The 13,711-nt window shown below is 31.0% G+C and overlaps 1 protein-coding gene across 5 annotated transcripts in view; it reads left to right on the top strand.

Moving 5' to 3' along the window:
- The window catches only part of LOC134529650 (afadin), a 178,899-nt gene that overhangs the window by 75,682 nt on the left and 89,506 nt on the right, over positions 1-13,711 (top strand). For 3 of the 5 annotated variants that reach the window (XM_063363968.1, XM_063363969.1, XM_063363967.1), the window contains exons 13-16: positions 13-158; positions 5,014-5,110; positions 9,418-9,708; positions 11,030-11,179. In XM_063363968.1, the coding sequence (XP_063220038.1) occupies positions 13-158; positions 5,014-5,110; positions 9,418-9,708; positions 11,030-11,179 (684 nt within the window). The remainder of the gene's footprint in view (positions 1-12; positions 159-5,013; positions 5,111-9,417; positions 9,709-11,029; positions 11,180-13,711) is intronic. The other 2 variants (XM_063363971.1, XM_063363970.1) reach the window with 1 other exon arrangement.

The raw sequence follows: 13,711 nt of genomic DNA, 5'->3' as shown, positions 1-13,711 counted from the left end.
TTCTGTGTTTAGGCTAAATATTCCGATGCCAAATTTTTGGCTTTCTGGATGGCAAATTCTTCTGAATTGTTGCATTTTCTGAAGTCTGATCGCCATATCTCTGCATTTTCGTTAGAAACTCAGGATATCCTCAGCGACTGTGTGCAAATTGCATTCAGGTGAGAACTTCACTCGTATTATACAAAGGTACTCCAAATAAAAGCACCATAAATAGAAAGTGCTCATTTTTACTAAATATGTTTGTTCAAATACATACATAATTAAAGTTTTTGTCAATAATTTGTAATGCAGGTCAAATGTAAGAAAGTAGTTGGTACTGCTGGACTGAATAATCCAATACTGGGATGTGGCTGTAAAACTATTAACCAGTTACAAAGAAGACTTCACACTATAAATAAGTAAATATTTGACATAGGGACAAAAACATGCGGTGACATGCAACATTAGGTCCATTGGCAGCAGAGCCAGATGGGGGAAAGTGAAGAACTTGCACTAATATTGCTTAGAAGTTTGAAGTAGTGCTATTTCAAAAACTTAGGGCAAAATATCATATCAAAGCTAAATAATTTATAAATCTTCTCAAGGTGAAATTTAAATGACTCATGTTATCAAGATTTTTTTTAGGTAAATTTATTTTTTAAAACCTAATTTTTTATAGTTTTTATTTTTATATATATTTTTTTATTTTATTTTATATTATGTTATTCAAGAAATATTAAAACTTATTTCTATGCCTGTGCAAATATTCAAATTTTCAATTACAAATAGTTTATTATTCATATTCGATTTGACTTTGAATACTAAAACTTTGAAATAACTAATATTTCATTGGCTAAGAAAATTTTATAAAGCATACTTTAATGTGTTTGTCGTATACCAATGTTCACTGTTGAGATCAGTCATTTGTGTGATATAAATACCCAGTTTAGACTTTTTAACGGGACTAAGTAATCAAAAACATGAACAGTTTTTGGTGTTTTAAACATGGAACAAATATTCAGAGTTAATTTACTATTGTCTCGCAAAACAGTAGCAGAAAAAAAAATTGTGTGGATTATTCAAAACTCTTGAGTATTTGTGTAATTTAAAACTTGGAAATGAACTATTATGTAGTTCGTTTGTCACATGGATCAGTAGTGAGGAAAAATGATTAAAAATCAACTTTTATGGATTAAAACACCAAACATTGGCACTCTTTGCAATTGTCACTATAAGAAATGAACACGACTGTTGCAACTTCATTTAAATTGATAGTCACAGTCAGTCTCCCACAATACGACACATTAACAGCCTACCTGCTATATGTTTCTATGACGAAGCAGACGTTCATACTCAAATCAAAATAAACATTTGTAATTAATGGTTCCGGATTCCAGAGGAAATTAGCAGAAAATGTTTGTAATGTTGCTGAACCAAAATACAATGTACCACGCTGGTGTTAACAATGAGAACGCATGAATAACTAGAGCTAGTTTTATCATTGTTACGAAAATACAGCATTTAAAAAAAATAATGTTGCATTTTTTGTGAAATAGGTTGGATTTTGCAATTCGCTAAATTTTTTCTGGATCATTATGTGGAGTAGCTCAATCTAGGATATAAGGCGAATAAAAACTGAATTGAAAGGTTGGTAGGTTAGCTGCATAAAAACACATTTTTTTCTTTCAAAAATTTGAATACTTTTATAAATTTTTTATGAATAATTATTATAGCTTACTCAAGCTAACTAACCCTAACCTTTTTTACTTCATTATTATTTGTCTAATTTCACAGAAGCTACTACACTGCATATTTACCTTTTTCATTTCCTGTTTATTTGTTACCCGATGTGGAAAAAAATTTTTAGCGGGATTCCAATTTAATTCTTACTATTTAAATTCAATATTTGTATTTGAGAATTAGTTGCTATTGGTATTCAATTAGAAAAAAAAATTCTGATATCTGCACAGGTGTACTATTTCACCAAAATAGTGTAATTTTTACATTGATATATGCTTAATTTTGTTACAACAAAATAATTTGTAATAAGCATGTCTCTGACAGATTTGCTCAGGGGGAAAAAAAACATTTGTTTGTTGAAAATCTGTCAACATAAGTTATCAAATAAAGTAGTTGATAAGAGATAAACACACAAGAGAAAAACTAATGTTTCCAATTCATTTGGTCCATACATTATGCTACAAACTTAATGCTAAAAGAATAATTAATTGAATTTAGCATATTAATAAATTGAAATTTTCATATTTAAGTTAAATTTTTATTTTTTGCCATTTTATTATTTAACTTATATTTCAGTGTTGTGTGAACTTTTAACTGGCATTTTGTTGCTATACGTTTAACTGACATGCATTTAAGTTTAATTTCAATTCACCATAAAATCTTATTCCTACTTATGAATTGTGTTTGCAACTAAATATTCATATTGTATGCAAAAATTTTGATTTCAAAGAATTAATACAATTTTTTTTTCCATTGAGTAAAGCATTTTGTATTTCAGTTTGTTGAAGGATTTTAATCAGTGTATGTACAGTGAACCAATTTTAAAAAGTCTTTGTTTTTAAGAAAGAAATACAGATTTAAATTCACTGTTCTATACACAGATTTGGTGGAATCCCAAATTCTATTGCTCTTAAATATGCATAGTTTAGTAACGTTAATAATGATTCAAGATAATCAAACTACTTTCAAAATATATGTTTTTAAAACAGTATTGTTGATGCTGTTATTTGAAAATTAAGTTAAGTTCTTGTAAATGTCAACCAATAATATCCATATTTAAGTACACCAATCCCTCACTTAGCATTACTAATGTATTCCTAAAAATGTTTGTGTTATTCAAAATTGTATATTCTGAAGCATGTCTCCATAAATAGCAAGGCTAAGTTACTTAATGTGTTCCAAAATGTGTAGGATAATATTCTTTTCGTAATAGAAATGCGTAGAATAACAATCAATGATAATTATGTCACACCATTTATCTTTATTAGTCTACCATTGAAGATTTTGTATGACAAATATGACTCCGCGTAACGGGAGATAGGTGGTTATGTACCTCAGTCAACTGGTTTGCTTGCCCTCCCGGGCGTGACCGTCAACTCACACCACTTATCTTTACACAAACTTTCCAAACCATCCTTTACTGGCAGTGAAACTGGTATTACGGTGTAGATATTTACATTATAATTTTTCAAAAATTAAATTGCTTATTCGCGTATCACTGTTTGGTTCACACCAATCCCGTCAGGCCCTTGATTTTTTTTGTTGCTTTGTGTTTGTGCGTGCGAGTTCCCTGCCACTTGCTAGACTGATGTTCATCACGACCCGGTCTGTGGCCGGGCGACAACGGTACAGCACGACGGCATACACGCAGACGTAAAAACATTTGGTCCTTTGCACTCCATAGCCGCAAATGAACTTGTCATAGCTGATGTTTGTACAACAGCCGATAGTGTAGTCAGACCTTCGCACGCATCTCTTCTCCCCTCGTATAGCTAATTGTATGCCACAGCACATCTGTTGTTTACCGAGTTGAAGCAGACTTTGTGGCGTCATGCCAATTTTTTTTTTTTTTTTGCATGTATCAATTTCGTGCTAATTGAAATTTACATACTTGCTATTCAAGACTGGGGCAGTAAAATTAACATTGCGGTAAATGAATTCGCGCAATTTGAAGACATGTTAAATGAGGGATTGGTGTATTGCAAATAAACTTTGGAAAGATGTCTGATTACCAGCTTACATACAAATCACAGGATGACTAATGTACTGTGTCGGGTCTTTGGTTGCTGTGATCACTAACTTGTCCTGCTTGTATAGTGAGAGTGATGAGATAAATCCCCACCCTGAGATACCTACGTTAAAAATTATGGGGAACCGGTACTGTGTCCACAGCAGAAATTGAAATTTGAAAAACCAGGCATGAAACAAGCAACATGTATGCTGCTATCTAGATGGATATATAGAAACTAGTGATGCATGTACTGCCACTAAGCAATCAACTACCAAAGCTGCTTTTTACCTGTTCCTACAATATATATATATATATTTTTTATGTTGTCGAGTTATAAAATTTAGGTTTTTTTTTTTTTTATTGATTGAGAATAATAAGGTATTGCATTTATTATATACCAATTTAAAATCACGTACTTTACCTTTTATATTAATGAATTTTACTATATAATTTCATATTATTAACCATAAAATTGTAATTGGGTGTTTTAAGTATAATACACTGCTTTAATATTTTTGTCTTGATTTTAAATGTTTTGGAGTCCTTTGGTATTTATGTCAAACTAATGTATTTCCAGTGCTAATATATAATTATAGTATGTTGTAAGTCATATTCAAGCATTTCCATGCCAAACGACATGTTTTACCACTTTGTGTCTCTTGTTAAAAAATACTTTTTTGTCCAACAATTTTGCACAACAGTCCAATAAAATACTACTTAATCTGTATACGTGGTCTTAGCCAACATACTTCTGAGATTAAAGACCCAAACTGATTCAAAGGACAAAAAACTAGCTGCTTTGGTCACACCTACATATTAACAAGTTCTCTGATGTCAAGGCTACAAATTACATGGGATCAGTGTTTTAAATGTAAAACCATACTCTTTCTTTAAATGCCTTTTTTCTGGTTGTAGTCACATGCAAATGAAATGGATGACATCATGATTCTTACAAATTATCCTACTTTTTAACGGGGAAAAAAAAATAAACCATCCTTATTTTATGAATTAGTAATAAATTGAGTAGGTGGCATTTCATCTTTACTGCCATCATTGAATACAAAAATAATACTTAATTTAAGTTTCTACCAGGGAAATGAGAAAACTGAATTTTGTAATTGCATGTTTATTTTTTATTTATTTTTGAAATCAACTTCTTGTCTTGTATTTTAATGAGGCCATTAGTGATGTTAATGTGTTAATGCTTGTAGCCTTTTAACTCATTTTCGATGTGCGTCAAACATTTTGATTAAATCAATGCCATTATTTTTGTTTGCCTACAGGAACTTAGTGTCCTCCTTACAAGGGGAAGTTGTCTCTGTGATGCCCAGCTTCATGTCTGAGGAAGACGATGGTCCAGAAAACGACAACACATGCCCTGTAAGTACTTGGAGGTTTTACTCAAGTGACTCCTAAAGGGTGAACAGTAATAATAAGAATGATAGCCAAACATTGGGAATAAACAGTTTATAATTACATGGTTATTAGTTAGACCATCTAAGAATTCTGATCTCCTTAGTAGCAGAAAAGAGGGTACTAAGCGGAAAAGAATATTGTGAAGTTTGTTTTTAAAATCCATCCTTTAGTTTTGTTATAGAAACTGCTTGACAATTTATTTACCTCATTGAATCCATTTTAAATTATTTTATTGATTAGAGTTCTTGCTTTCATTCAGGGTATTTATAGTATTAAGGATTTTGTAGGGATTCTTTCGGGAAACTTTAAATGTGCCTACCCTCAGTAAAAAATCAACCTTTGACTTAACAAATCGTTGGCATCTACAAAGTCCTGCTACTGTGGATTAGTTTGTGTAGGATGAACATGCAGAAGAAGCTCACAACAAGATTAAAAAATGTATTTGAGACTACAAGTAAGACAACTATAAATAGGTCGCAGCAGATCACTTATCCATCGCCAAACATAGCTTAGATGTTAAAAAATCTTAAACCATTCTTAATATTGACAATACATGAAAAGGACAGTAAGAGAAATGGTGTAAATATTAAAACCTAAACAACATCAATGAGCACTGTGCTCTGTAAGTTGCTAGGTTTAGTTGCTGAGCAGACTGCAGCAAAAGCAATGTGTTATAGAAGTTTATTCACAATAAAAGAGCACAAGGCACCTTAACAACAATGCAAGAATTTTTTTTCCACAGAAATATAAATCCACATAATTTCAGTAGGCCTATGCGAAGCTTCGACTAGTGAATTAATTGATGCTCTTTTCAATATTTGATTTGACTTAACTAGAAAATTTGCTGTTCACTATATTTGAAGCATCATTTCTGATATAAAGCTTCAAAACATTGAAATCCTAAGATTTGCTCATGTAAAATTTTTTTTTGAGTTATATATGCTTTGCTTGAATAAAGTTGGTTACTTAAAAAAAAAACAAAAACAAATGAAAACACTCCATTTGCTTTTATGAATTTTCAACATTAATATTCTGCATGGTTATTTTATAATTTTTTTTTAATGATGTTATATTAAGGGCCTAATTGGTTAGTCACTAATTCAGTTCAAACATTACAAACATTAAAAGATTTTTATTTTTACTTCAATCCTTTATTTGGTAAAATAATTGTAATAAAGCTTTGCTAAGGACAATATTCGAAATTCAATTGAACTTTGCGACTGTTCTAAACTTTTAATTTGATATTCGCTTTGCAACGAAATCTAGTATTCATACGGGCCTAAATTTCAGTGAATTAACTTTCCTATTGAGACACTTTACAGTTACTTTTCAAGACTTTCATTAACTGTTTATAATTTTATACTGATGTATCATTTCAATTTATGTTGTTTCAAATTCTCATTTGATAGCAAGTGAAATTGTGTGTAGAGAGATTGTGGTTGTATCACTGATTCTGTAGACATATAAACTCTCAGCATGTTTGTTATTTTATATAGCTATGATTTTTGAGCAGTTTACTATTTTTGGTGTTTAAATCAACAACTTCAGGACATAGGTGTGGCTACAAGATGACTTGACAACTTCCAACATTCTGTTGATGTGTATTGATGGAGTCTCATGTAATGAGACGGCATCTAGGAAGCAGCGGGATGATAGCCAGCTCTCATGGTTGAGGGAGGGGGTGGGGGCTGGAATATCAAACTGCTCTTCGGCCAAGTATCTGAAACTCCCCATGTACGTCTTCTTGTTTCCATTTTTTCCATATTTATGCAGTAGTAACATTGGCAATGGCTAGGGATCCTGAAAAAACATAAATAAAATTGATCAAAAGCTGTGTTAAAATAATGCAAGAGCAGTGTATAAAGTCTGTACTAAAATTTGAAAGCGGTGCAAAGAATTGGTGTAAAAAATTTAACATTAAAATTCAGTATCAAAGGTTCATTTTTGTCTTTTATTCCCTTAAAAATTGTTTTATATACACTGTGAATCGAAACTTAAAAAAACTTTGGGTAATTCTAAAGAAAAGCCTCCTTTCCAAAAAAGTATTTAAAATGCTTTCTTTTACATCTTTTTTTTTTTTTTTAATCATTCTCTAAGAAGGTGTTTTGATACTTAAAGTAATTGAAACGGTTTAACAAGTTGTTGTGTTAGCTACATTAAAAGTACTATGCCATTGTGTGAATGGTTTGCAGGTTGCTACATAAAAAATTCTGTAAAACAGCTTAGCTACATTAAAAATATTTTAACACTGAAAGGATGGTTGTTTAAGTTACCTAGTTATATTTTAAATTAGTAATTCATAATGATCTTAAGTATTTTTAATTTGTCTAACCTAACCATCTACACTATTTTTAAGGACTCTGAATTCAACTTACCAAACATAATAACTCATTAAAATGGTAAACTTTTTGAAGTATTTAAGCACCTTTTTAGAGAATGTTTGAACTATATGTCAGGAAATTAATAAAAAGCAGTTTTATTATTTTTTCCAGAGAGGAGGATCTTCTTCAGAATTACGGATTAAATATACACCTAATTATCTCTATAACTTCATAAAGTTCTACTAAAAACTAAAATACCTTACTGTTTAATCATTGATACGTGTTAGATATTAAAAAAAAAAAAAAAAAAAGCAATACACAATACACATACATTTGTCATAACCTACACAATTTGTACATTTCTAGATGTATTAACAAATTAAGTAATTTTAAACAAAGGAATGGGGCTAAACGTATGTAACACAATATAAATATGTTTTATCATATGTTAATTTAATAATTATTTTTTGGCCTAAATTGTAAAGTTACAAAAAGGTAAAATGTAAACACACTAGAGGATAGGTTATTTTCGTATTAACGTTTTTTGGTGGACAAAGTTTTTCTCAGCTTAAAAAAAAAAACTTATTGTTTGTGTCACATCAAGTAATTAAAGAAAAGTAACATAAAGCCTGGTATAATATAAATTCCCACTTCTTAACCAAATAACCAACAATATAATAAACAAGATGTATAACTCCACGTTGTAGGCACAGCACAAAGAGCATGGACAATGTCCAAAGTAACATGTTTGAGGCGGTCATAAATAGTATAGATTTGTGCTGTGGTAGAAAAAATACTACGTTTGAGATATTGAATTACTCCGTTATTGAAATTTGTTTCTTGTGTTACAAATCTATGAGCAACGGCATGACGTTTTCAGAAATGGCATCGATCATCTCTTGAAACTAGTTGTATTTTACGCCGAACTTTGTGTTTAATCAAAAATGTTTAAAGTTTGTGGAAAACTTCCAAAACAGGTGAATTTTGTAATGTTTCGCGAATTTCGAGGTTCACAAAATTTTAGGGTTCCTACCAATGACACATGTACCAAGTAAACACTGCTTAGCCAAAATAAAAAATTCTTTAAAATTCTTTAAAATTATTTTTTAATGAAAATGCACTTTTTTTTGCAGCTTCTAGAAGCCATTATTACATTACCTGAATGTATGTTTTGTTTTCGTGGGTTTTTTATTTCTTATTTTCTTGTGGTCTGCAGTGCCACTTTTCATTTCAGTATTGAGCACAGGCAGTATTTCATAAAGTTTTGATAGCTGATATGAATAATTTTTTGGCTAATCTTTGTGGCTGCAGCAGCTAACCCTAATTAAGAATTGGTTGGCAATTTGTTCACATCCAAAGTTTTTTGTTTGTGACATCCAGCAAACCACAAATTGAATTAGGTGTTTTTAATTAAAATTAATTTTGCTTAACACTTTTGAATCATTTTGAATTTAAAATTACAACTTTATCATGTCTTTATTTCTTTCTTTAATTCTATTTTAAATTAGTAAAGAGATTTAAGTTAATGACTTGTTGATGATATATCTGCAAATATTTACAGTGATGATTAACCTTTGTAGCTATAGTCCATTTCAGCCAATCTGAGCACTCAGAATCAATTTATGTTTCTAATGCACAATTTTACAAAATTTTGCTTCAAGTTAGCCTTTGCTGCACTCACTATAGTAGACAACATATGTTAGAAAACAAGTGATTCAATAATTTTTTGTCTTATTAACTGATACGGTAAATTGCACTATTTTTTAAGAATCTACAAAGAGGTATAATTTTTTTGTATAGTTTCGTATATGAAAAAAAATTCTAACTAAATATTCTTAAGTCTATAAACTTAAAGTAAATTGTGTTTTATCAACAGTGTTTTATTTACTAGCTTAATGTTTTTTGTAGATGAGGAACCAAAGTTGAAGAAAAATATGTTTTTTGTTTCAGGTATTGCAATTGCTCTCGTCTACAATGGGTATTCTTCGTCGTTGCCGCGTAAATGCCGCTCTTACTATACAGTTATTTTCACAGCTATTCCACTTTATAAACATGTGGGCATTCAATACTGTGGTGACATCATACAGCACTTCTCACAATTTGTGTTACTGCACCCGTGCGTGGGGCTTGCGCCTTAAATCACGACTGGCTCATTTGGAAGCTTGGGCAGAGAGACAAGGTCTTGAACTTGCTGCTGATTGCCATTTGGCAAAAATTATCCAAGCTGCCCATCTACTTCAGGTATGGATGGTGTAAACCTCTTGTTATATTTTTATTGTTTGGTGGCAGCATTTATAGATTAAAAATTATTATATATTACTAAATGATTTTAATATTATTTTAAACTAACAATATAGTTATTTAGTAGTACAATCACAATTTAGAATGTAGAATAAAGGAAATAAATAATAGTGGAAAGTGGGACTATTTCTAAACTAATGCCAGTTTTTTTTTTCCTTATCAGAGTAGATTAAGAAGATTGAAACACAATACATGTATTTTCATAATTTATGTATGGCTGATAGTGCAGCACTTTACTTGTCAGTAAAGTAAATAGCTTATGAATTCAAACATCATGCTTATAGTCAACTTGGAAATTTGGTAGATCTCGCTGTGAACTTCTGGTTTTTTTGGGGTGCTTGACACTGTAAACAATCTTTGGGTTTTTTGCTGTTTGTAGTTACTAAGATCATAGTTATGTTCACCGTTTTGCTTTTCCCATGTGGATCCATACTATAACAATTGCAGCTGTTCAGCCTAACTTGTGCATGCAGTATGGGTGAGACAGTGATTTTATCCGATGAAGTATGCCTGACTGAAAGTCATTTTTAATTCATTTATAATTTATAATAATTCATTTTCATTTGTTGCTTCTAATAAGAACAGTTAAAACAAATTTCATGGGTGTTATTTCTTTTGCAATGCACAGTTTCTTGTAATTTAAACTATACCCTCATTTACACTTTATCTACTTTTATTTAATTTCTTGTTTTTCCTTTGTTAAGTATGAAATTAAGGTTCTACTGTGCATAAATGGACATATGTACATGTATATTGTACATTATTTGAAGCATTTTTGCAAAGTGATACACCTACATAAAAGTAGGCTGGCTTTTCATAAACTTTTAGTTTTTTATGTGCACTAGTATTAACAAAGGAAATGATTTTCAGATCTTTAATTTATACTTTAAGACTTTAATTGAATAGTTGGCATAAATTTACCAAAATCTGAGGATGCTCTACCATTTTTTCCACAAATAGTTGACATACATCATAACCTCAATTTCCCTGGCTTCAGCTGTTTTTTTTTGGTATGTCTGTGTGTTATTTTATGACAGATTAATTTTTTTGCTATTAATTTTTGGGGTATATAAAGTACTTCTTTAACAATGATATGGTTTTTTTTGTTACAACGCTTACATATCTTTAGGCGTGACTTTGTTGTTTAATATTATAACATGTACTTTAGTACATAACAATTTTGTAAGCATGTTGAAACTAGAAATCAAACGTAATTGTGATTGTCTTTGGTCTAACCGAAAATGTATTTGACTATTTTCAGGCTCCAAAATACAATGCAGATGATCTTGCCAACTTGAGTTCAACATGCTTCAAATTAAACTCCTTGCAGTTGCGAGCATTACTTACCAAGTATCAGCCTGCCCCAGATGAACCAAGAATACCTCAGGAACTTATTGAAAATGTGGTGAGGGTGAGTTTTTATGTCTCAGAATAAAGGGTAATGCATATTACCTAAAATTATTTGTATAAATAATTTTCATTAACTTTTGAATTGATTTTATTTCACAAACATATTAGTCCAGTAACCTTTGCGGGGCGGGCATCTTGCAACAGATCTAGTAGTTCAAACTTTTTTCTAAGTTGTTTATGATGTTAGCCGAATGAATAATCCAAGTTTGACCTAGAGCGCCGAACGTAACATTGTCAAAAATAAAAAAATTTCCAAAAAAAAAACCCCACAAAATGTTCTACTTTTCTTCAGTTTTTGGTGATTTTAACCCTGAAGGACTAGTTTTTGATTATAACTATGATATGCTTTTTTGAAGATGACTAAATTTGCTACAATTTGGGATCAAAACCTTTTCTGTAGATCAAATATTTTCTGAAATACAGATTTTCAAATTATATCTTTTTTTTTAACTCTTGACATTTTTAGCAGTATTTTGTTGTTCTGTGGGAATTTTGATAATTTGAATATGATGGATGCAGAATAAAGTAGTTAAGAAGAGGCAAATGGAGGAGGATTTAAAATTAGTTTAGTACCAGACCTTCTAGGCCTATTTTCTTAGGTAGTAGAACTACATTATAATAGGCATCTACCTGGAAGGGACCTCGTCATCTTTATTGTTCCTTTTTAGACAGCTGCAGGTTGTGTGACTGGCCCCTGTCACTTCCTAACCCCCACCACTCCTTCCGCTTATACTCCCTACCTGACCTCCCCCTTTGTAGCACATCAGTTCTCGTCTGACCGGCTGGCCCACGAGTTGTCCGTAGTCTTCCGTGCTTTTGAATTCAAAATCTACTGAATGTCGGATCCCGGTCCCAGCATGAGTTTGTGTTTTATATGCAAGGAGAGTTTAAGTAAAAGTGAAGAAGTGTTAGTGAAGGTAATAAGGGTAAAAACCTTACTTGCGTCGAGTGACTTTTCTTAATAATCATGAAAATGTACGTTTATTAAAAGGTGTGGATGAGATATATGTGCACAGTGCTTGTCAGAAGAGACATAACAACCTGAAGTTGATCCAAGTAGCTTTTCGCCGTGGAGACACAGGTGTGAAGCCATAAAAAGCCTCATGATCAGTCTCTGAAGAGTTCAGTTTCAGAGAATAATGTTTTCTCTGGAGATGAAATAACTGAGGAATTCCTTTTGGCTCAAAGGAAGAAGAAGCCAGAGAAAAGAAACAATGTTATTACTGTGGAAAAGATGTCTCCCAATTCAAGAATATTGAAAGCAGCTGAAAAATTTGATCATGAATTTGCTCTTAAAATAAAAGAGGGTATATCTGAGAACACAAATTTAGTAGCTCTTGATGAGAGTTACCACTGGTTTTGCCAAACAAAGCAATGATTTGCCCGATATAGAGATGCTGGAGAATAAATTGTGGACAGATCTCACAAGAAGACATTGACGACCCGGCTCCAGGTGTTTGTTTACAGTGGAGAAACCGATGATACTCAACCGGGCTTTTCCATGAGGGAAAAATGTACATTAAATTCCAGAAACTAACATTTAGATAATTATTTTATTTACTTTATTTTATTTTTTCAAAATGTTAAATTTTATTTCAATAAATTTTTTAAATACCATAAACGTTCTTTGTTTTCTTATATTTTCAACAATATTATTTTATGTCTAATCATTTATATTTAGAAGTTATAAGAAGTTTTAATAAATATTTAGTTTATTAATACTGTAAGCTTATTTTTATACTGTGTACAATAAATTGAAACATTATGCTGTGATGGTTTTGGGCAGAGAGGTTTTTGTGAATCTGGACCTGACTGAATTACAACAAAGTATTTTTAATTTTGAATAAATTTTTTTTATTTTTATTTTTTATTTTTTCATTTTCTTGGCATAGTTATAATCTGAAACTAGTCCTTCAGAGTTAAAATGGCCAAAAACTAATGAAAGGTAGGAACAATTTTGGTTTTGTGGACTTTTTTTAAATTTTTGGCAATGTTGCATTTGGTGCTTGATGTCGACAAACTTGGATTATTCATTCGGCCAACATCATAAACAACTTAGCAAAAAATCTGAACTACTGGATCTGATGCAAAGTCTGATGTATATGGTTACTGGACTATATCTTCTGTAGTATTGTCATATGTCTCTATGTACAAACATGCATGCTTAGTCATAGTTTTTACTTGCACTCATACAGCGGCACTATTCTGTGTTTTTTAAAAATACATTATATTTAATAATTTGTAATAGATTTATGAATATGTAATGCCATATCAAAGGCTAAAATGAACTGCATCCCTCTCAAAAAAATATTACAAATAAACTACAGTGCATCTGATGGGAAGCAACCTGTACTATTATAATTATAAATATGGTGAGGCGGACTACTAAGCTGTGCTCATCAGATAATAAATTGTAGCAATGGAAAATAGTAAATAAAACTTCTGTAAATAAAATGAGTGATTTCTCTGTCAAAACTTTGAAAAAAACATTTTTCAGTAAAATGTTGAGCAAATTCCAATATTGTATTTTTAT

This window comes from Bacillus rossius, chromosome 2, assembly GCF_032445375.1.
Source record: "Bacillus rossius redtenbacheri isolate Brsri chromosome 2, Brsri_v3, whole genome shotgun sequence".
Lineage (NCBI taxonomy): Eukaryota > Metazoa > Arthropoda > Insecta > Phasmatodea > Bacillidae > Bacillus > Bacillus rossius.
Note: the sequence above shows the minus strand (reverse complement) of the source record. Positions and strands in the feature narration are given on the sequence as shown.